A 26,003-nucleotide genomic window follows, 5' to 3' on the forward strand; every position below is an offset into this window, starting at 1 on the left:
TCAAGTTTGGAGAAGGCTCTTTTACAAGTGATAGTGAAAGGAAGCTGCAATAGAAGAGGATAGTTTGAATTATTTAAGAAGTAGGTGGAGTCTTTAATGGATACTTTGATTCGAAGAAGGGGGCAATAACTGTCATTAAGAAGTTTAAAGGTGAATGTGTGAAGCAGTAACTCTGTCACTTACCGATAGCTATTTTGCTCCACCTTATTGCCTGCAGTAGAGACAGACCGTTCCCACCTCCCCACCCATAGTACATTATTGCAAGTCAGAGTTTTAGTACTTCTTATCTATGACTTGAAACACTGTCACAGTATACAGCTCCTTAATCTAAACCATGCTCCATAAAGACTGAAACATGAAAAGAGAAACAGTTGGTGTATTGAAGAAAAAAATAAACAACATGATTTCATTCCACAATGGAAATAATTAATTAAACATCCATTATTCAATGCACCATTCACTTCATTAAACACATTATTTTAAAAACTATAAAGGCAAAAGCGAAATTTGATAACATAATATGTAATGCTAGATGGTACCCGTACCCTATGGCCTACACCCTGCACACCTTGTGTGTGTCTCTCACAGCGTGAGCACAAAGCACCTGATGGAGGAATACCAGGTGGTACCCATATCCCATACCCCACACACTTTGTGTATGTCCTCACAGGCTGAGCACATTGCATCTCAGGATGGAATACCAGGGGAGGAGGGAGGAGAACCAGATGGTGTCCACATCTCACAGGGTACACACATTGTATGTGGCTCTAAGGGCTAGAGCATATAGCACCTGAGGAGAGAATTCCAGGTGGTACCTATACCCTACATCTTGAACACCTTTGTATGTCCCTCCCCCTGGACCTGAGCACACAACACCCGATGGATGAATAACAGGTGGTACCTATATCCCGCATACTGCATACCTTCTGCATGGCCCTCAGGGCCGAAGCACATAGCATCTGAGGAAGGAATACCATGTAGTGCCCCTACCCTACATCATGCATACCTTGTGAATGGCCCTCAGGCCCTGACCACATACCACCTGAGGAAGAGATATCAGGTGGTACCTATACCCCACATCCTACATACTTTGCATATGGGCACAGAGATATTTGACCAGAATCATAGTATTCAATTCAAGGGATTTGCAGGGTCCACAAGGAACCCTTTTCTGAAATTTGTTTAATTTCAAACAAAAAATTTTATTGAAACAACAGTGCAAAATTTTACAGAGTAAGATTTCACGATTTGTCTTCATTGTGATGGTTTCAGAATGTGCCTGATTTTCTGCCATGAAAGTATTTAACTTAAAGCTCAAACTAACACAGTGTTGTGGAGCATTGCTGTTGTTTTTGGAAGACATGTAAATGAAAGGAAATATTATTGTTACGTAATTGTGATTCATATTGCAGCTTAAGACCATAGCAGCTGATAATTTCTAGCTATCTGTTGATTTTCTTTTGAATTTAGGTTCTCCTATTTTTGAAAAATATCAAGTTTAAAAACAAAGCTGGTGAGGATGTATTTTATGATGAAAATGGTGATTTTCCAGCCTTGTTTGATATCCAGAACTGGCAGATGTCACCTGATGGTGTTGGAAGGTATATCAAGGCAGGCTCTTTTGATGGCAGTGCCCCACCTGGCCAAACGCTGATTATCAATGAAAGTGCCATAATGTGGAGTGCAGAACATATGCAGGTGAGACAGAAATTTATTTTTTCTGTGTAAAGATAACAGTGTACAGGACTTAATTAAAACATAGGCTTGGTTGTCCTGTCTATGCACCGTAAGGTACGAAAGGTTAAAAGTATTAAATTAGGCCAATGAACATTTAAAGCTAAGAATGATTATGACATAAAGATGAAGTTTTTTCTTTTCATGCTGGTCAGTCTGTCAAGCCAAGTTTCTATTATTTTTATTGTGTAACATTAATTAACAATACAGCTCTTTATTAGCTGTGACAAAAATAATAAATTAGTTCCTCATATTAACAGAAAGAACTGCAGATTCTGTGGAGGCATAAAGTAAGCAAGACAGCTTTTAATTATTTAGGCCATCTTTGTCAGATGCCATGTGCTGCTCTGTTTTCAATTTCACTGCGTGGAGGAGGAATACAACACAGATTAAAAGCACTGATTATCAAAATAAGAAACAAGCAGGTAGTTATTTTAACTTTTACTATACTATTTGCACATGGCTGCACAACGTTTTCATCTGAAGAGGGAGTCACGCTAGAATGTAACATTACCTTCTAGACATCTTGTATATGGTATGCAACTCATAACCTTAGCAGAGGTTCAAGGCATCTAGGGAGTTTTTGGACTTCTGGCTGCTATAATACAAACCGTATTACATCCCATTCTAACATTTAAGTTTTATAGTCAATGAGCATTTCAAAAATGCATGTGGTAAAATATTGATTTCTTGCTAAGATATGAAACAATATGTCAGTTTAACATAGATGAAATTAAGATTCACGATTTTACTGGCATGTGCAAATTAAACCCTTTCCGTGTAAAAGAGACATCCAAATGGTACTAATGCTATTTGGTTATTTATTTTAATTATTTAATTGAAATGCACTGTTACTGTTCTAGTTTACTCTTTTGCTGTAGAAAAATGACGTCTGAAAAATGATCTTTTATTTTATATTTATGACAATTTATTAGGTGCCAGTTTGTTATTACAGTCTTAATTTATATTAGTTCTGAATATGGACAGTCTGGAGTTAGCAGTTCCTTAGTGATTTCTAGTTAGTTAATATCTTAGATATTCTGGATACATTTGAAAAAAATGGAATAAACTTTTTGTTTATAAAATGCCTGCATCCTAAACTCAGAAAAGTGTGCTTGTTCACAGAAAACAAAGTAATTTTGTTATTAATGGAATGGAATCTAGACTGATAATATACTTCCATAAAATCAGCAAACAAGCTGTGCAAATGAACAGTGTAATTTAGAATTAAATAACTCTTTGGCATTCACAATGAAAAGGATATTAAACCATGAAAAAGTAAAATGCAATATAAACTTTAAGATGTGCAAAGGTAGCATGTTCTGTTTATTTTATTATATGAGACTGTATCTTCCACTATTTGTCTATTATCAAATAAATAATTTCATGGAAACTGGAGCAGATCCGTTCCTAAAATACATTTCTTGTTTTACCTGAAGAGTGAACTATGTGTAATGTTCTGTTGCATAACTATTTTTTTACTTGAACACAACAGACCATTCCTGGTAAGATTATACAGATTTTAAATATTTGACCAAATGAATACTTTAAGTCATATTAAGTGCAATCATGCAATCATACCAGATACATAGACACTATTTGTACACCACACTAAGCCCTATACAGAGTCTGCCAGATGGGGGATTCAGAACCAGAATTGTGCTTCTGTCATTTCAGCTCAGTGTACCAAACTGTGGCATTGATCCCCATTTCAGATCAGTGCACCAAACTGTGGCATTGATCCCCATTTCAGCTCAGTGCACCAGACTGTGGCATTGATCCCCATTTCAGCTCAGTGCACTAGACTGTGGCATTGATCCCCATTTCAGCTCAATGCACCAGACTGTGGCATTGATCCCAGCTGAGTTGCTCAGTGCACCATTTGTTGCAAAACTAAGCTTAAATTCTGTAGTACAGTGCAGGAGATTGGTGTTAGGGCAACAGAGTAGAGAGGCAGAGTGTATACCACAAGTTGAAGATCCTAGAAACAATCTTAAAATGTTTTTGTACAAAGAACTATAATCTGAATTCCCCACGTTACAGGGTGCTTGTAGTTTTCTTTGAAAAGGGGTAGAGAATATATGTACATGACACCTATTTGCTTTGTTTCCAAGACATATATTAGAGCTGCAAGCAATGGGGAAAAGGAGCTGTTTGATACAGGGTACACAACAATGTATGCTCTGTAACCCATATGTTAATAGGCACTAGAGGCACACAGAAAGTATATGTCTGAGAGCTAAGTAGAAAACAAACAATAATGGAAGTTGTGTACTCTTTATTTATGTACAGCAATATGTGCAAGGTTGGTGTGAAGCACTGAATGACTCAAGTGTCAGGCACGTGGTTACAGCTACTGCTGCTAAAACATATCTTATAGTCTTGGTATCCAGTTCTGCAAATAACACATGACATCTGTCAGTCTAACCGACTCAGTGGACAAAACATTGCTAGTGCTCTTCTGTCATAAAAGGGATTTGTACTGGTCTGGCTACCATGTATGCATGTGTGTGTGTGTGTGTGTGTGTGTGTGTGTGTGTGTGTGTGTGTGCGTGCATGCGTGCGTGCGTGCGTGTGTGTGTGTGTGTGTGTGTGTGTGTGTGTGTGTGTGTGTGCATGCATGTCTGTGCATGTGTGTCTGTGTCAGTGTGTGTGCATATATATATATATATATATATATCTATATATATATATATATATATATATATATATATATATATATATATATATACACACACAATTATTTGAGTGCAGGCTACCCACTGCTGTTAGGGTATGGTTGCATTATGGTCCATTACTGTTAGGCACTAGTAAACAGCACTGTACAATGAGAGGCAGAATGATACTGAAGAGAGCTGTGCTCATTACTGATTCATGTACACTACTGCTCATCTGTTCTTCATTTGGGCTTCATAATCTGTGGGTGATGCCACAAAAATACAGGGCACAGGGGGGAGGAAGAATCTGAACAAAACTGGCAGAATCTACAAACAAACTCCTGTACTGCCAAAACAAATGGCTAAACACACATAAAAAACAACTGTTTTATTAAAATGACAAAGCCAAGCACTTTTGTTTCAAATAATTGTTCCAGGAACTTCATCAGAACTGAGTACTGAAACACAATATATACTTGTTTAAAATCATGTGACACAACCTCATTAATCAATGAAAATAATGATCAGTAATAGTTAATTAGCGAACTGCCTCAGCTTTAAAATTGAAGAAATGGAAATTGAGTCATTTAACCCAGTAAAATTAGTGGCATCCAACTTTATTTGCCATATTAATTCACTTTTGGCAAGATGCTCATCCACCACATATTATTCCCAGGCATATATTATATAAACTTCCTTTTTAACTGGCTTGGATTTTTCACTGTTTTATCTGAAGAAGTTTTTCTACTTATTAAAATAAAAATGCTAAAATCAAATGTTTCTTTCAGCTTCTAAGTGTTTCTCTGTAATTGATTTTCTGCTGGAACTGTGGTTTGGAGCCTCTGCAGTACATATTTTTTCTTGGTTTGTTTACTCTGTGTTGGAGTCTGTTTTGTGTTTATGCCTGCAAGAGGATTGACCGCTTTCCAGTTGTTATTTCCTGAACCTGACTCACATTCCCTCCAACAGTCCATTGGAGACCTCACACTGTTGGTACAACAGCTGTCTCAGAGGCTTGATAGTATTCCCTCATTTGGAGCACCCTTCCAGCCAGGAGGGGAATGTGTGGGAGCAAAAGCATCACTTCTGGGATGGTTTTCATCTGCTTCACAACTCCCAGATGGCAATACTCTCTTTGAATCATAGAGATCCTATTTTGCCCTCTTCAGTATGGACTCACACACACACACACACACACACACACACACACACACACACACACACACACACACACACACACACAAAGAGATAGGAAAAATACATTTTTTTGAGTCTACAACTTCTCACAATGAAACCATCGAACAGAGATTCAATCAATTTGATTACAAGTTACTAAAAGTAAAGAAACTGCAACTGGAAAATGCTTTTCTTTTAGAATATGTCAAAGAGTGGGTCTATATTAGAACATCAAAGTTTCAAAACTTCGAATGTTCTAATATCGACCCCTATTCAGTGAAAGCTGAAAATATCGAAGCAACAGAAAACCAAATTTTTTCCTAGGGTAAGAACTCAGTTGTCCGTTTCTGTTGCTTCGGTATTTTCAGCGCTGTGGTGGAAAGTTACGGGTTGGGTTCAGGTAAGTGTATGATTGAGTGCGGGTTAGGTTAGTTAGGATTAGGGTGCAGGTTAGGTATGTCTGCGATTGTGTGGACGTGAGGGTTAGGGCAGGTTAGGTGAGTTAGGGTTAGGGTACAGGTCAGGTAAGTGTGCGATTATGTGAACGTGAGGGTTAGGGCGGGGTAGGTGAGTTAGGGTTAGGGTGCGGGTGAGGTGAGTGTGCGATAGTGATGAACCTTAGGGTTAGGGTTTGGGTTAAGGTAAGTGGATAGTTAGTGGTGTGTGTATAGTTTAGTGTAGGGTTAGGTGTAAGATTTTAGGTGTATGTGTGTGGATTGCTCTTTGTTTGGTGTGCTTGTGTTGTGTGTATGTGTTTTGGAACAGTGAATTTTTTCCCTAGGAAAAAGTTTGCTGTTCTGTATGTTCGATGTTTTCAGCTTTTGCTGAATAGAGGTCGATATTAGAACATTCAAAGTTTTGAAACTTTGATGTTCTAATATAGACCCCAAAGAGTGTAGGGTACTTAAAGGTCTAAGAATTTGGTGCTACCCCCTGGGTTGATGGAAGATTTTCCATTACATCATGAACTCTTGAAACTCTTTGACCAGCATGGATGTGAGTACATGCAGTTATTTATTAACCACAACAAGAACTTAATAGATGAACTTACAGGAGAAATACATACTTTGGACAATCTCATCACCTGTTACTTAACATTTGAACAGTATAGATCTGATTATGCAAGAATCTTTAGGAGTATCAAAGAACAATTAAGTGTTATCAAAAATAGGAAAATAAAAAAACTTGAAAGGGACAAGCATACATATTTGGGTAACACAGTTAATTCCCTCTACCAGAGGAATCGGTTTGGGTCTACCACTGCAGCTACCTATGATTATAATACTTCATCTAATACATGTCCACACAGAGTTGGGCAGGAGGCTCACTCCAGTGATAACCATACTTATCACAACAGTGAGCCTTTAAACTCGCCATTGCTTCATCGTTCCGAGGGAATCAAGGTGAGGCAGAATCACTTTTCATTGAACCAACAGGTGCAATGAACACCATCTTTGAAAAAACAAACATATTGGCACAACTCAAAACATAGGAGCAACCATCGGAAGTAAGTACAATTCCTTTTTTCTTCTACCACACCAATTAATGAATGTAAAATAATTTTTAACACCACAGGAGACTTTGAAGTGTTCAATTACTCCTCCCATGAAGTTAGAGGGGACTGTGTTGAACGTTTTGAATGAGGTATGACTTTTGTACCATGTGAACAAGCTAATTTGCCTAATTTACTTATGGACTTCAAACAATATATAACAAAATTGAATTTTAATATATTATTTAACACTTCTAATGACTCTTTGGATCCTTTGAGGATTTGCAATACTTTTAACCCACTGGTCCACCCAACCTTTTCGAAAAGATGTGCGAAATTTACTTTAGAGACATCCTCAGTAAAACAAGAAGGCATAAATATGTGGACAATATGCTTCCTAGTGAAACGGTTTTGATTAAAGAACTGAACAATCATGCTCTGAGATTGGAGAAACCAGATAAAGGAGGGGGATTAGTCATTATGGACAAGGCAGATTATAATATTAGGATTGGGCAGTTTTTCCATCTCTTTCAACTTTCTGGTTTATATGCCCATGTTTGCACTTGTTTCCCACCTTTCTTGTAACTAGTCTAGTCCAGATACAGATTTGCTGTATCCAGGGCTGTATGTAAGCTTCTGAGCCCCCCAAGCCTTTCTGTGTTGGAAGGAAGCATTCTAGCTTATCAGTGGGAGAGGTAAGCACTAGGTAGCCTATCTACCACAAAATCCAGGTACAGATTCTTAGTTTTAGCACCTGAATTTGCTTATTCATGCTCAGCACTTGTTCAGAACTTGTTGTTAGCACTAAATAAGTTACAAATTACTGCAGCACTCAACCTTCCTCTTTACCTAGAGGAGCAGTTTTTGTACTTACTTTCCTCACTTGCTTAGAGAAAACAGCTCTTATACTCACTTTCCTCACTTGTCTAGAGGAAAGTAGTTTTTTATTCAGGCATGTGCAAGGGTCAGCTCCCAGTGTTCTCTCCTGTCTATCTGATGAATCTGGGCATCCTGGGGTAATGTAGCAATTGCCTCATGTACACAGACAACCCTCTCCTCCTACCACCCAACACCACAACCTGTGAGAGATGCACTTATCTAGCCAAATTGGAGGTAAAGCTCTCTCCAACCAAGACTGAACTTGACAGTCAAGAGAAGAAAGTAAACAATTCCACCACACCACACTCATCACATAGTCCCACTAAACCTACACCACCAGAATCCCCACATAGAAACACAAAAACATTCACAGAGGCTCTCAATAATAATCTGCTAAAGAAACAATGATCTCCAAAGCAGAAACACAAGCAACCTCCACCCTCCAACACAACCCAAATGACACATAGCCCACAGACTCAGTGTGCCAATAAACCACAGCCCATAAGGCAAAACAACGTTTCCAACATACTAGAAATAGGTGACTCTATAGTCAGGCACACTGATGTCCCACTCACCAGGTTAAACAAGAGGAGGTTACTGTAGCTGCCTGTAGGGTGCCAGGATCCACCACATAACCCACACACTCAGGTCACTCCACAACAAGTACAAATATGACTCTGTCATTGTCCATATTGGTGTGAACGACCTGAGACATACCTCTCTGGACTACATGAAAAGAGACATGGAAGTGCTCTCCAATTTTGTAGCCCAGGCAGGCATAACCCTAGCCCTGAGTAGCATCCTACCATCACCCAGAATGATACCGCAGTACAAGGACAAAATGATTGACTTCAACAATTGGCTTAGGTTCTGGTGCCATTCTAAGGGGATCCAGTATCTGTCTGCCTGGGACAACATGGTCGACAGACCACAATGCTTTGCCATAGATGGCCTGCACCTGTCATCCCTGGGATTCCAGATACTGGCTAAGGGTCTTGCCGCCCCTATAGTGCCTTTTTTAGGAAAGGTTCAAATGACAAATTCACCAATGTAACAAGAACCGGCAAGCAAAAATAGAGGGTAATGCTACTCAGTGCTAGAAGTCTAAATCTCAAAATGCACTCACTTGAGGCACTCTTTAAAATGGAGAACATCGATATCTGTGCAGTGACTGAGACTTGATTCAAGGCTCTAGAGAGCACCCCTGCATTACCAGGCTTTAACTCATACCACACTTTTTGGCCATCTAACCTGGACCAGAACACCAAAGGCGGAGGTGTGTCCATATTCATCTAGGATATCCACACCTCCAGGCTAGTTGCGCAGCATAATGCATCCGAGGTTATCCAAGTGCAACTAACACTGGGCAAAACTGTAATCCAAATTGTAGCTTGCTACAAATCCCCCACCATGCCCCAGGATTCCCACTCCTCTTTTCTTAATATACTGGAAAATATTACAGTTCAACCAAACACCCTAATAATAGGCGATTTCAACTACCCCACCATTAACTGGGAAAACTACTCATGTACCAACTCCTTTGCTCAACACTTTCTGGAATTCATAAATTCCAGTGTCCTGGATCATCTTATCCTCACCACCACCAGGGGCAACAATATCCTAGACCTAGTCATTACCAGCCCGAGTGACTGGTGTTCCACACCTGAAGTCAACTCCTCGTTGGTCAGATCTGACCATAAGCTAATCACCCTAGATATCCGCATCCCACCCCCACCCACCATTAACGAAACCATAGTAAAAAATTTCTCCAGAGACAACTTCATGCTTCTTAAGACTTGGTGAATTGGTGAACATCATGACACCCATGCAGATGGACAATACAGTTACGACTGCTGAATCCTACACAAATGCACTCTATAAGCACTTATATGAGTGCATGGATTGTGCTATCCCAAACAGAACCAAGATGCTATTCTCCAAAAAAAGGAAGCCGATCTGCTGGTCCCCTGCCATAAACAAACTCTACAACAGAAGAAAGAAACTGTTGCAAAAGAGAGTAAAATCCCATGAGTGGAGGAGCTCCCTGGTCAGCCTCAGTAAGAAGCTGAGATCCCTTATAAGATCCTCCAAAGCTAGCTATGAAAACAAAATCACCACTGATTCTAAGGGCAACCACAAAGCATTCTATAGCTATGTCAAGAATCTCAATGGCAACACCCAGATCTGCTCTGAGTTACAGCACAACGGCATGAAAATTACAGAACCAACTGATATTGCCAACAACCTGGCAGATAAGTTCAGTGCTGACTTTACCCATCTCTCATCCCCTAAAGGGCCCATATCTATACAGAAAGAATGCAGAGTCCCTGTAATTACATCTATATAGGTAAAAGCTGCATTCTCTAAAACCAAAAACACAGCACCCATGGGATCGGACAACATCCCAGGCTGCGTTTTACATGAACTTCAGGACAAACTGGCACCCCACCTAAGCACCATGTTAAATCATAGTCTCACATCAGGCTTTGTGCCTACTGAATGGTGAACAGCAATAGTTATCCCACTCCACAAAGGGGGAGCCACCACTGATCCTGGGAGCTATTGCCCTATTAGCTTGACAAGCCTGGTCTGCAAGGCCATAGAACGTATCATCATGGAACTCATAAACAAAGACATTTGTAACCTCCAATCTCTGGACCCCACCCAGTTTGGGTTTGTAAAAGGCAGATCATGCCTTCTGAACCTGATCGACTTCTTTCAGGCAGTCACCAAAGCCGTAGATGAGGGTAAGGTGGTTCACACAGCCTATCTTGACCTCTCCAAGGCTTTCGACACCATCCCCCATTATGGAATTATAACTAAACTCACCAAAATAGGTATAAATCCCTACATCACAAGATGGGTTGCCAACTGGCTCACTGACAGAACCCACACTGTAAAAGTTGCAGTCTCCAAATCTGACTTCAAACCAGTGACAAGTAGAGTACCACAGGGTTCAGTCCTGGGACCTCTCCTGTTTGATATCTATTTCTTTAAAGTACAGGCTAACACAGAAGGCCTCTGGCTAATGAAGTTCCCAGATGACTGCAAGCTAGGAGCCATAGTCGAGTCCCCAAATGATGTGGACGTCCTACAGAAGGGCCTCACTGAGACAGATGCCTGGTGTCAGAGGCATGGCCTCACGCTCAATGCCAAAAAGTGCATTGTCATCCCCTTTGGTAAAATCTCTGTACCCATGAACTACCACATAAACGGCAGTCTACTTAACACCGAAAGCATGATAAGAGAGCTTGGGACCCAGGTGGAGAGTAGTCTCCCGTTTGATAATTACATCACCACAGTATTCAGGAAATCCTTCTATGTGGCACACCTCATCACAAAAGGGTCCTCATCCAGGAAAGAAGACGTCATTGTTCCCCTCTACTCAGCACTCATTAGTCCCATTATAGATTACAATGCCCTTTTTGGAATGTACCTCACATGACATCTGCAGCAGCTGGAAAGGCTACATAAGTACCTCACAAAGAGGATTACTGGCCTCAAACAGATGCCCTACACTGACCATCTCAAAAAACTCCAGCTTTACTCTGTAGCATATCGCCTACTCAGAGGAGATCTCTGCCTAGCATATAAAAAGTTATGTTAAACCCAGAACTGTTGGACATGCTACACCTAAAGAAATCTCAATCCCTCCAAGCTACACACACTAGGGACCTAAACCTTGTCACCACAATAAACAGGCAATGCTGCAGGGACAGATTCCTGTCCTAGAGACTTCCTATACTCTGGAACAAGCTACCCATCTATGTCAAGCAAAGTTCCTCATTAGCGCTCTTCAAGAAAAATCTTGATGAGTGGATGGGAAATAGGAAATACACCCTGGGGATCACTTCTGTGGCTCTGCTTGACAGGGGCACAGGAAATTATCTTTCTTGGGTGGTGTAAGCCAGGGAACCTTGTTGGCTAGTCTTACTTAGGCCCTTGGGCAGATAGCCTAGTACCTACCTATGATCCTGTGAACCTATAATCTGTTGGCAGGTGATTTTTATGCCAAAGTTTCCTTAAATGAACTGAATACTGCATACAAAAAAGTCAGGGATACCCTCAATGATTTATTTATTGACCAGCAGATTGATATACAGGAATATAATTTCCTGAAGGCCTAGTCCCCCATTATACCTGTGATTTTTAGGGTTCCAAAAATTCATAAATGCAACCAAATCCCCCCATGTGACCCATTGTTGACAGCAGAGGGTTAATTACACATCCTTGCGTAAAATGCCAGGATGGAAAAGTGTTTTGTTACACAAGAAGATCACATTTGTAAAGGCTCATGGGATTTCTTTAGTAGAATTAACTGTCTGGAGTATAATGACAACTTCATTTTTGTAACAATGGATGTGAAGGATCTTTATAATGTTATACCCCATGATGTTGGTTTATAATGGTTTATTGAATACTTGAATGATAAGGGCATCCCACAAGACAGAATTAACAACTTTGAAACATTATTAGAGATGGTCTTAAGGAATAATTATTTCATTTTTGACCATGAGTATTTTTTTACAGTCCACAGGAGTTGCTATGAGAGCTGCTTGTGGTGGACTTGTAGCAAACATTGTCATATTGAAGTGGGAAGAAAAACATGGTACCACAATTTGAAGACTTTCTGGATGAGTGTGAACACACCAAGTCTATGTTTCCAGCCTGAGATTACCTGTCTAGTCTGGCCAATGAGTTGATGTATGAAGTCATCAATAAACGTGAGAGGATTTTTTTGTCCCCATTCTTCAAAATAAGTCTAGTACAACACATATAGCTTCCCAACATTCCACAGTGGAACCACTTTGTACCTTCTCCCCCACATCAGAGGTAGGGGGGATCATAGCCATGAGTCATAGAAACCTCAGCTATAGTGGAGCCTTTATTACTCCATTTAGTGTGGACAGCAGAGACATAAAGAAAATTTTGGAAAAGAACTGGACCCTGTTGAATGAGGACACAGATATTTTGAACAAGTTGGGTGATAAACCCCATTTAAAGCCAATAGTGGAATATGTTGGTACTGGCAATTCTTTTCCCAAAAAGAACTGTAAAATGGCAAAATGTGGCTTCTGTTCCATCTGTAAATTTATTATGGTATGTGAGGAATTCAAGATAGGCAATCACCCTTTTAAATTAAAAGGTTCATTTAATTGTCATACTAGTGGCATAGCATATGCTGCTCTATGCCAAAAATGTTTGGCATTTTATATCAGTAAAACCGAACATAAGTTAAAGGACCATGTGTATGAACACATAAATGACATTAGAATCAATAAGGGAACAAATGCATTAGCAAAACATGCCGGAGATGCTCCAGGTCATTCTTTTAAATTTGTGATCATTGAGAAAGTTGTACAAAGTGAACGTAGAGGTCTGTCACAGCTGTACTTAAAAAAATGTAAGCTATTTTGGCAACTTTATTTGCACACCAAACAGATGGCCCGGACTTAATGGTCACACCTCCATTTGTTGTTTATTAAAACTTAATGCTTTAAAAAGATAAAATTTTAAATGTTGGTTCCCTTCTAATAGTCCAGTTTTATATCTGGTCTTCTAAATGGAATTCTTTGAATTTCTTGTTGTGCAATAATAACAACTGTGGGACATCATGCTATTTAGAGATTAATTGAAGACTGTTAATAGGGCTGTATAGCTTTAAATTTCTGTGAGTGAAAGAGGGTTTGGTTCTCATGTGACTCAGAATGTTATATAAGCTTCCTTTTTAACTAGTTTGGATTTTTCACTGTTTTATCTGAAGAAGTTTTGTACTTATTAAAACAAAAGCACTAAAATCAAATGATTCTTTCAGCTTCTGAGTGTTCTTCTGGAATTGTTTTTCTGCTGGAACTGTGGTTTGGAGCTTCTGCAGTTATGTTTATGAATTCCCAGCCCTTCTTTTATGCCCATGAGAGATGTAATCCCATGATCTACATTTTATGAATGATTAGAGAGAGGACATTGCTTTGTTAGTGATTAAATGTGATCAAATCCATCTGTTAATTTTCAATATTTGCAGAATTTAAGTTACAAAAATAAACATAAAATAAGACATTTTTAAATAAAACTGCAAACAGTAATTTGTCTGTGTTCCTTCGTAGAGTAAATAAGACCAGTTTAAAAATAAATGCAGAGTTAAATGATAATAGAAATAATAAAAGTTTTTAAATATAAATTGTGCAATATTTATCCATTTCTGCTTTTATTGACCACTCAGACTTTACCTTCACTGTCACTTGGCATTATCCAAATCCCCTTTAAAGGAAAACTTAAAATTATCCCATAACAAACATAATCCTTAGGATAGGCAGGTTTCTATATAAATATCTGAAGCAAGAAAGAATGAGAAATATGGGAGAGGCTGTGTGAAAGGCTCAACATTTTAGATAAGTACTTTGTCTTATCCTCTAAGGAGTAACTGCTGTATGTGGACACTTAGTCATGCGTGTGCCTGTCATGGATACAAGTCAGTCAAACATTATAGTGATGCAATTAACTTTGATATTCTCATGATTGCCATACATTTGCACAACCTTTACCATTTTAAAGGCTGTTTGATATGTCATTATGGGATGGTTCCAACAAGATATGCCTACTTTTTCACGTGTCTTATGCCATTTTGTTCTTGTTTCATGGATCAGAGCATAGGATACTCCAGTTCTTTTGGAAGTGGGAGTAGGGATTGAGCCTTCCCACAAAGGCTTATACATGTGCATATTCCACATAGGTATGTGCACAAGCACTCTGTTGGAATTTTGGACTTAATGGAAATACTTGCAAGATTGAGGTAATATCTTACCTAAGAATAACCTGCTATGCATGTGTCAGCAGGGGAAGCACCAGGTTAGTAATGGCCATACGACTATGGTGGGACACATACTTGTGCGTGAAGTAAAGTGACCAACACTATTGCCCTGTAGGAATATTTGATTTGGATACACAATGTCTGTCTGATAAGGTATGTGGTACAGAATATTGTATATCAGTGTTTGCCATAGTGACCTATAGGTGCCATGGTTTGAAGATACGGTGTCTGCAAAAGACTGGAGAGAGAGAATACCTACATCCAAGGGTACCATGTCCCCCCAGAGGTTGCTACTAAAGGCTTGGCCTAATAAGATCTGTGATATAGCTGTGATGCTCTCCATAGCTTGACGGAGTATCCCTGTAGCTCATAGCTAGGGTGGTCATTGCTACAAAAGCCTTTGTGTCCACAGGAATGAGCATACCATGGACATCCCTCAATTCTGCTCATGGATGACATGGTTGGACTAGGTGCTGTAGAGTATCCATATCAACTATGAAGCCATTTATTATTTGCTGATCTGTCAGGTAATGATATGTAAGACACTGTCTGTATTATCTCCATGAGTTTGGGGAATCTTGGTACACAGCATTGTAAGCACCATTACTGATGGCAGCTGCCTGCACATGCTGTTGATTTATTGCTGCTGGCATGCCTAACATGGCTGTTGTCCTGAACATTGTAAATCATGGCAATCAATCTAGGTGGACAGGGTGTGGAGTTTCTACATTTTATACATCTCTGAATCACTGCACCATGCTGTTCTCTTACATTTGTATATCCTGTGGTATTCATTTGCATGGGACATTCTACTTTTCATATCATTATAGGCTCAATTTCATGTGTAGCAAATTGCAATATTGCAAAATTTTAAGTGCATTTTCATGCAGCCTGTGCCTTTGAATAGCCACATCCTGCACATGGCTACTGCCACCACTATTTTGTGCCACACTTTGAAAAATTAACTGTGAATCCCAGCCTTCATCATGATGCTTATTGATATGTATATGTACATGTGTATGTATATATATATATATATATATATTATATATATATATATATATATATATACATATATATATATATATATATATATATATATATATATATATATATATATATATTATATATATCTGTTTGTGTATATATCTATAGGTGTACTGACTAACATCAAAATACATAAATTTCTTGACTGTCAAAACATCAACCAAAAAATTGCCAGCAACAGGAATGTAAATACACTATTGCACATGCTGAAGAATAACCCTAATGCATGCAAAATATTAAACTAAAAAATAAAAGCAAATAACACATTGTTATTGCAGGGTGTAAAAAACCTCTGAAACCCCTATATGGGAAGGCTCTGTCCCTCGGCCCCCCTGCTAATTGTATATGCTTATTCCAAGATTGCACAATGTTGGGGAAAGGTTACATTTCCCTACACAAGAATTGTGTGAGCCCACACATCTGTTGACCAGCTGTGTAATCAGCCAAATGTTGTTGACTAACAGATGTCAACCAATTGTAGAGCTGATCTTATTCAGTTCCTATATATATATATATATATATATATATATATATATATATATATGAATGATGCGAGTTGTGTTTGTATGAGAGGTTTTTTTCTAATGTAGAACCTTTCACATTAGATGTAGTAGTGTGTGAGTTTATGTAGCGGTTAGAATAAGAGCTAGGGAAGGGGGTCGATTTAGAGATGTTTTGTGTGCATTTGTGTTTGTTAAGGGGTGTGTATATGTCTGTGTTTGTACTTGCATGCAAATGTTTCGGAGTTAGGGTTAGAGTTAAAAGCTAATGAATCAGATAGCTTCACTGTTCTTTTTGTGTGTTGCTGCATGTAAGGTGTATGTATGAGTGCAATGCTTTGCATGCATTTGTGTTTGTTAAGAGGTGTGTATGTGTGTGTTTGTACTTGCATGCAAGAGTTAAGAGCTAATAAATGGGATGAATGGCTTTACTGTTCTGTTTATGTGTGTGTTGTTGTATGTAAGGTGTATGCATGAGTGCCATGTCTAGTGTTACTGTTAGGAAGGTTTTCTCTTAAGGTAATATGTGGAGTTGGAGTTAGGGAGTAGTGGCAGGAGTAAGGTGCTATAGGAGAAGACCTAAACAGTAGTGGTGCCACATGGGATTCCTATATTCCATAGTATTACAGTTTATCACTGGCCCAAGTGCTGTGCCTCTTTTTATGTGCATCATATGGAAGGCATATTATGGAATATCGGAATATGCATTAGTATTCAACTGTATCATTCTACTTTGTACGGAACATGAAAATAAGACTCCAGGATTCCTTATTGCACAATTCAAAACTTGCAGGGTGGGATTTTATGTATTAGGCACTCAAGTGTTACCAGACACTAGCACAGTGCAATAAGGTATAATGAATGGACAGAGCTTATTGTCACAGTAAAGATAAAAGGTTAATGAAGCCTACTTATAGTTCCATCTTGTACATGCTTCATATGTGAACTTTATAGGCCTTAGATATGTTTGCACTAGTCACTTTCAGTGAACGTTGCATCAGCATAGCTCAATATTCAGTCTGTTGTAAGTATAATCCTGTTACTGCCCTTTAACAAACCGATTGTAACTTTGATTTAAGCATGGCTTTTTTTAGCACATTAATACATACATATGTGTGTGTAAATACTGTTTTTATATAAGTGTGAACTTCCTGGATAATTTTGTTGTTTGATCCAGATGCTTATTTTTAGAATCATTTTTTTTAATTTCCTTGTTTTTCCAGACACCTCGCTCTGTTTGCAGTGACAGCTGTACTCCTGGTCTCAGACAGGTTACTCGTGAAGGTCAGCCTGTCTGCTGTTTCAACTGCATTCCTTGTCCTAAAGGAGAGATTACCAATGAGACAGGTAATAGCTTTTTGGGCTTTTCATGTAGTTGCCAGCCTAGATGAGTACTAAGTTCAGTATTTATTCTCTACTAGTTATATCACAACACATTTGCAATTTAAGGAGAATTATATACCCATATTATCATTTTAAAGTCATAACACCCTGACTATATAAGTAGATTTGTCCCCAGCACCCCCAGTTCAGCCCTGCTACATTATATACTTTATAAAGCAAGTAATCCTCTCCAAGACACATCTACTACAAGTGAACATATGTGAACACAAGCTGCTATGCTGCGTAGTGTCAGAAAGGTATCCAACATCAACTCCAGCAGTGGCAAAGGCATTATGTGATCACAAGGTACATAGTCCTGTTCTGCTGGATGCCAACTACTGTTACAATCCACAGTCCTGAGCATTGTCTGCTACTGGTTTGCTGCTCAGTGCCTGAAAGAAATGAATAGTGTGTTGAGGTTCCCTGGTTCTATTTTCAGCTGGGGTGCCTTCTGTGTGGAGTCTGCATGTCCTCCCTGTTTTCATGTGAGTTTCGTCCCACATTCCAAAGACATGCAGTAGGTGGATTGGACACTCTAAACTGGCCATAGGAGTGTGTGTGTGTGTGTGTGTGTGTGTGTGTGTGTGTGTGTGTGTGTGTCTGTGTGTGTGTGTGTGTGTACGGATGTGTGTTCTTTGATGGACTGACATCCTACTTAGGATTAGTTCTGCCCTGTTTCCATAGATTGACAAGATAAGCTCTGTCTCAACCGCTACCCTCAGATGTATAAAGTCAGTGTCAGGGAATGAATGAATGAATGAATGAATGAATGAATGAATGAGTAAATGAATCTTATTAATTTAGGTTATAAGGCATTTAGTTGCTGAATGACACTTTCTTTGGATCAAGTGGGAACTTAAATAAAATATCTGCTTATAGTTGTATGGCAAAAGAAGGGTTTATCTTGCATCACTCAAAGATACCTTTCTCTATACAGAAGATTCTATGCATGAGAACATTTACATAAATATTTTTATTCTTTAACAGCTATTTCACTGACTGTCTGACTAACTACATAACAAATCGAGCACAGAACAATGTCTATTATCTCATATTTATTTTCATATACAATTTCAGCAAAATTATTCCAACTTGTGTTGAAACCCACTGCAAGTTAACACACTGTTGTATTCCACTATTTAAATATCAGCAAAAGAAGCAATGAGGTCATTATTTGTATGATGACTGCATTTCAAAAAGATTTGTTATAACTATGTTTCCTTGACAAAATTTATGTTAAATGCGTTCCAGTAATATTTAGGGCTAGGTGCCATTGTTGGACAGGCTGTGTAAGAATCTCTATGGGCCATATCAAACCTAAAAGGCATGAAAGTAGCACATCTAAATGTAAGGAGCCTATGCAATAAAATTCCAGAATTCCAAGCATGGATGACAACTATACAACCAGATGTACTAGAAGCACCAGAACTATACTTTAAAACACTTTATACATAATTTTGAATTTAAAATCCCAAAACACAGTGTACATAGAAAGGCTCACATAAATAAAAGGTTGGAGGTATTTTTTTGTTCATAACCACCCAGAGTCTTAGTTAATGCAAATTTAACCAGCATACATAACTAGAAGCATCCAAATTAATGCCTACTACAATCAACTCAATATTTAAACATACAGCCAGTGCTATTACTAAGTGACACTAACATTTACTGGGACCTCAAAAGCCAATATGAGCCTAATTCAGGTAATCTTTATGCCAGTAGAACTCACAAAGTAACTGGCACAGATCACCTCAGTTGGGTACCTAAAAAAATAGAGAAAATACTTCACTGCCAAATATCCAAATAAAACGAAGCTAAGTAATCACCAAGAACGTAGTATTTAATGAAGCTTTCGGGCACACATCCCTTCATCAGCATACATAGTCACATCTAAATGCTCTTTATATAGAGGGTTATTTAAAAAGCACATGATCAGAACCAGCCTATAAAAATATATCTAGTCTATTACATCATTACATAATTTAAAAACATATAATCAACCATTTATATTTGAAATTTTTATAAAACTTTAAAAATAACAAAATTTACTAAACATCAATATCATTTAAAAAGCTGTATAATAATATACATATACATATACTTGGCATATATTTATCTTATTTTATTTTATTTCTAACTGCTTTCTGACTAAAACTGGCTTTATACTAACTGCACTGTTAAGACCTGGATTTAAATCTGCCTGTAGTCTAATTATCCAGTCTAATTCTTTTAGCTCTATAGCATTATTTATATCACCAACTCTTATACTTTGCTCAACTATATCTACCACTCTAAATTTAAAATTATGAGTCTCGAATTCCATGATATGTTTATATAGGGCATTTGTTTGTACTTTTCTATTTATTTCAGATCTATGTTCTATAATACGGTCCTTAAGCCGTCTAGTAGTCAGAAGGCAATAATTAGGATGAAGGAAGCAATTGAGATGGCTTACCAGAGGCCGCTGACATTACAGAGGAGTCAGCAGCAAAATATTTATATAAAATATAAGAATCCTCAGGCACCCTATAAAACCTGTCAGGTTTCTTGGAAGCAGGAGCAGAGAATCAGGTGTATGAAAGGCATTGGAAAACGTATCCTACAAAGCAGCTAAAACAGGAGAATAGTCGCAGGCTTAGGAGATTCCAACTGCAGTAACTCATAGTACCTTTTATTTATAACAGAGACCTGAGCACAATCCCCCTTATAAAATCCATCATCCTAGAGAGTGTGCCCCCAAAGGAAATGTCCTCAAAAGGAATATCAGAACAAATAGATTTCTCTTCCTCTAACCCAAAGTCCAAAGGAGAATGAATTTGATTAGAATAAGTCTAGAATTCATCATCAGAATCTGACTTATGCTCAAAGATCCTGTTTTCTAGGCCTTTTAAAGGGAGTACAGGACCAAGGAGGAGCAGGAACAGAAATCCCTTGAGGAAGCTTTAAGGACATTAAAGCAGTAAATAGCCCCTGAATAAAGGCCTGGCAGTCACTTTGCGGATCCCTAGGAGAATAAGAAACATACTCAAGTTTTTGTTTCTTTTTGAAGGGAGCATCCCCTCCAAAAAACTGAAAAGGTTCAGACCCAGGAAGAAAGTCAAGAACCATAGTAGGAACTTCTTCCCCAACTAAAAACAGAGGAACTCCCTTAAGCCCCTCAGAAAAAATCAACAGTGGTTCCCACTGAACATCCAAGATGGACATCTGCAAAGCCTCTTCAGATGTGCTGAAAGCAAGATCCTCACCAGCATCCAACACGGTTACAGCAGGGAAATCTGACAACACAGCCAGGTGAGCCTCTAGGTTTGTAATGACCTCAGTAGAAGCACCTACCAGAGGCTGGACAGTGGAGGATTCCGGTCGTACCTTTTTCACTTTCTTTTTGCCTAATGGCTGACCCTCAGGGTGGGAGATTCCTTCCATTGTATTTTTAGTGAGAAGCTTAAGACGCTGGTTCTCAAGATACAAGGAAATGGAAAAAAGTCTAACGTGAAGGGTTTTTGGGACAAACGCCTAACAAACCGAACAAGATGTACGGTCATGAGAAGGTCCTAGTCAAAACAGACACTTGTCATGGCGGTCTTTATGGGAATCTGTCTCCCACACTGGCATTTACCTTTCCTGGATGACATTAACCCCAAGGAGCACAAAGCAAGACAAGAAAAAACAAAAACCCCAACAGGGTACTTATATGCAACTGCAAAGAAGCCAGCAAACAGGTGTAGGTTTGGATGGCAGAGTGGTGCAGCAGTTTGTGATGTCACCTCACAGCAAGAGGTTCTCCAGTTTGATTCCGCCTTCTGTGTGGAATCTCCATGTCCTCCCTGCATTCATGTAGGTTTCCCCCCACATTACAAAGACATGCATCTGGAGTGTTTCTCCCTGGGCCTCAGCTGAAAATTGGCTTGTTCCAAGTTGGACTTTCCTGGTAAACAAATAATAAATAAATAAAAATGTAGTCAGTGAAGAATGAAAATGCATTCAACTGGCAGAAAACAGATGCAGGTAAACAGACTGACAGTGAAAAAATACATTTGGACTGGCGGCAAAGAAGTTCTGACTATGGTAGGCCTGAACATCCCCTTTATGCCCTATGTTATGCAAGGAGTGTTTGGGTGATATTTGGTGTACCTTTAAAGCAACAGGAGTCTTTGGTAGACTGGCCAGACATTGGGCTTCCACAGCAGAGAATCCTATATGTTAAGAATACTGCAGCAGTGAATGTAAGGACATCCCATGTTATGGTATGTGCCAAATTGTTATGTTTCTGCATGGAATACATAGGAAAATTATAAGTTACATTGTTTCATAGAATAGTATGTGCAGTGATATTTTCAGGGTATATTTTTAGGTAAATAAAACGAAGCTAAGTAATCACCAAGAACGTAGTATTTAATGAAGCTTTCGGGCACACATCCCTTCATCAGCATACATAGTCACATCTAAATGCTCTTTATATAGAGGGTTATTTAAAAAGCACATGATCAGAACCAGCCTATAAAAATATATCTAGTCTATTACATCATTACATAATTTAAAAACATATAATCAACCATTTATATTTGAAATTTTTATAAAACTTTAAAAATAACAAAATTTACTAAACATCAATATCATTTAAAAAGCTGTATAATAATATACATATACATATACTTGGCATATATTTATCTTATTTTATTTTATTTCTAACTGCTTTCTGACTAAAACTGGCTTTATACTAACTGCACTGTTAAGACCTGGATTTAAATCTGCCTGTAGTCTAATTATCCAGTCTAATTCTTTTAGCTCTATAGCATTATTTATATCACCACCTCTTATACTTTGCTCAACTATATCTACCACTCTAAATTTAAAATTATGAGTCTCAAATTCCATGATATGTTTATATAGGGCATTTGTTTGTACTTTTCTATTTATTTCAGATCTATGTTCTATAATACGGTCCTTAAGCTGTCTAGTAGTTTTCCCTATATAAAATGCATAGCAATGCGTACAGGTAGCGAGGTAAACTAATCTACTCGTATTACATGTTGCTACTATATGAAACTTATATTCTTTATTTGTAATAGGATGTTTAAATGTTTGATCAGATTCAAATATATCTTTACAGCAAGTACAGTTTTGGCATTTATAAGTGCCTAACCTACCTTGTTCTGGCTTGTGTGTTTCCTTAAAATCTTTATAACATAATATATTTTTTATAGATTGATGGTTTCTATACGCAAAACTAGGTTTAGGGCCGATCAGTTTTTCTATTTCTGGCATAGCCATCAATATTGGCCAGTTTATTTCAATAATCTTGGTAGTTTGATATGTATGCCCATTGTATGTCATGACATATCTACTTTTTTGCTGTTGCCCTATCCTTTGTGTTGTATATAAGTCCTCCATTTGTAATAAAGGGACATTAAATACTGGTCTAAACATGTTATGTCTACCTAAATTCACTTCTTCCATAATATTATTTGCAATAATCTCAGTGTAACCATTGGTTACAAACTCATCCTTCATTTTAGCTATCTCAGCTTCATATTGTTTATTGTCAGTTGTTAATTTACTCACCCTAATCATTTGTGATTTAACAATTCCCTTAAATATATGTGGGGGATGCATACTTGCTTTTTTCAAATATCTTACTGTATGTACTTCTTTCTTATGGATCATTGTTTCCAATTTTTCATTTCTTTTATACAGTTTAACATCCAGAAACACTATACTGTGCCTAGAATAATCCATTTTAAACTTTAAAAAGTTAGTTGTGTTATTTAAATAAGATAAATAAAGCAATAAATTGTCTTCAGTGCCTTCCCATATAAAAAAACAATCATCCACAAATCTGACATAACTTTTCACATATACATTGTGTGCATTATTATTACTTAATACATATTTCTTCTCCCAATAATATAGCACAAGATTTGCAAATGTATTTGCCACTGAGGTTCCCATGGCTACTCCTGTTAGTTGTTTGTAAGGAATGCCATCAAAGATAAATACATTCTTAGTCAAAACTAGGTCTAACAGTAAACATAATTTTTCTACTTCACATGGTTGCTTAGTGGGGTCCATTAATAATAATCTCCTTATGGCTTCAATACCGTAATCAATGGGACTGACTGTAAATAGTGATTCCACATCAAGTGTTACCAAAATATATTCATTTGTTGCCATGCCATACCATGTGTTTAATTTACTCAAAAAATCAGTTGTATCCTTTATAATGCTGTTACACCTAGGTAATAATTTTGCCAATTCTTTTTGTAAATATTTTGAGATGGGTTCAGTCACCCACCCTCTACCTGAAACAATGGGTCTCAGTGGAGGGTCATGTAACGATTTGTGGATTTTCGGAATTCCATAGATCTGTGGAATTTTGGGGCATGAAACAGAAAAATAATTAAATAGATCTAATGAAATTTCATTATTTAACTGCATGTCATATATAACCATATTCACTTGCATTATTTGGTTCTTTACTTCCAAAAAGGTTATTTGTTTAAATGTATTGACATCAGCAAGAAAGTTTTTAAATTTTGTATTGTAAAAACTTCTGTCCATAAGCACAGTAGCCCCACCCTTATCTGCCTGCTTTATAATTAATTCTTTATCATTCTTTAATTCCAAAAGAGCTTGATATTCCCCATATGTTAAATTATATTTTCTTACTTTATCACATTTCTTTGAATATAGTGACCTTAATTCAATTTCAACTATATTGGTGAAAGCCAATAACACAGGTGATAGCTGAGGAATAAAAGTACTAGACTTTTTATAAGAAATTTCAGTAGGATTCGTATTTGTAAATAATAGCTGTAACATTATACTTCTTGTGAATAATCTAAGATCAATAATTGCATTAGCTATATTGTCCATAGCAAAGGGTATGAATTTCAATCCTTTGCTCAGCAGTTTATAATGATCTTGAGATAAACAACAATGTGTTAAATTTAAAGTACCTTCATTAATGGTAGGAACGACTGCCTTTATTGAAATAGAATCTTTAGAAAAGCAAGTATTGGAGTGCATTAATGGTGATACAACAAATGAACACTATCAAACTTTTATTGAAAATGTGCATATTATGGATAGTAGACTTGAGCTGAAGAAAAAACGTAAACTGCAACGTGATGTTCAGGACTTCAAAAATGGGCATATCTTCTCTTGGCCCAAACCAGAATATAGACATTTAAAATCTGTCAGTAATAATAAAAAATACTTACAAAATAAGAATAAGAATATAACAACAAGGCTGCTTGATCAGCTGGATGATTTTAATTCGCCACAAGCAACGCCGGTAACATCAACTAGCCAGCAAGCTAGTGTGCACGACGTAATTCCAATGACATCACAACGCTGCGATCAAGAAGGACCAAGAGGCGATGGAGTCCTAATGGAGTTAGTTACAGGAGGTAACAGCTTGAATATAGCCAACACATCGAGCACCTGCACTCCAACAAAACAAAAAGTTGATTTTAAAAATAAGAAACAAGCGGAGATCTCTGCTTTTTTACCGTTTCGGTTAAAACAACCGGAAAAGGTAATAATTCGGAAAGTGCAACAGGAGAAAAACCCAAATGTAGCAGTATCACAGCAGCAAGCAGTGCAAGGGGCGAAAAGGAAGAACGACAGCCCACGGCAAGTCAACAAATTACCTCGCAGATAAAGGCAGTCGTTCCTACCATTAATGAAGGTACTTTAAATTTAACACATCGTTGTTTATCTCAAGATCATTATAAACTGCTGAGCAAAGGATTGAAATTCATACCCTTTGCTATGGACAATATAGCTAATGCAATTATTGATCTTAGATTATTCACAAGAAGTATAATGTTACAGCTATTATTTACAAATACGAATCCTACTGAAATTTCTTATAAAATGTCTAGTACTTTTATTCCTCAGCTATCACCTGTGTTATTGGCTTTCACCAATACAGTTGAAATTGAATTAAGGTCACTATATTCAAAGAAATGTGATAAAGTAAGAAAATATAATTTAACATATGGGGAATATCAAGCTCTTTTTAAATTAAAGAATGATAAAGAATTAATTATAAAGCAGGCAGATAAGGGTGGGGCTACTGTGCTTATGGACAGTAGTTTTTACAATACAAAATTTAAAAACTTTCTTGCTGATGTCAATACATTTAAACAAATAACCTTTTTGGAAGTAAAGAACCAAATAATGCAAGTGAATATGGTTATATATGACATGCAGTTAAATAATGAAATTTCATTAGATCTATTTAATTATTTTTCTGTTCCATGCCCCAAAATTCCACAGATCTATGGAATTCCGAAAATCCACAAATCGTTACATGACCCTCC

The 26,003-nt window shown here is 37.6% G+C and overlaps 1 protein-coding gene across 1 annotated transcript in view; it reads left to right on the plus strand.

The window, feature by feature from the left end:
- LOC122808450 (extracellular calcium-sensing receptor-like) overlaps positions 1–26,003 on the plus strand; it is an 82,822-nt gene that overhangs the window by 42,962 nt on the left and 13,857 nt on the right. Inside the window, exons 3-4 of the mRNA XM_044079411.1 lie at positions 1,471–1,698; positions 17,517–17,640. Of these exons, the coding sequence (XP_043935346.1) occupies positions 1,471–1,698; positions 17,517–17,640 (352 nt within the window). The remainder of the gene's footprint in view (positions 1–1,470; positions 1,699–17,516; positions 17,641–26,003) is intronic.

This window comes from Protopterus annectens, chromosome 8.part0 (genome assembly GCF_019279795.1).
Source record: "Protopterus annectens isolate FY-2018-M chromosome 8.part0, PAN1.0, whole genome shotgun sequence".
Lineage (NCBI taxonomy): Eukaryota > Metazoa > Chordata > Ceratodontiformes > Protopteridae > Protopterus > Protopterus annectens.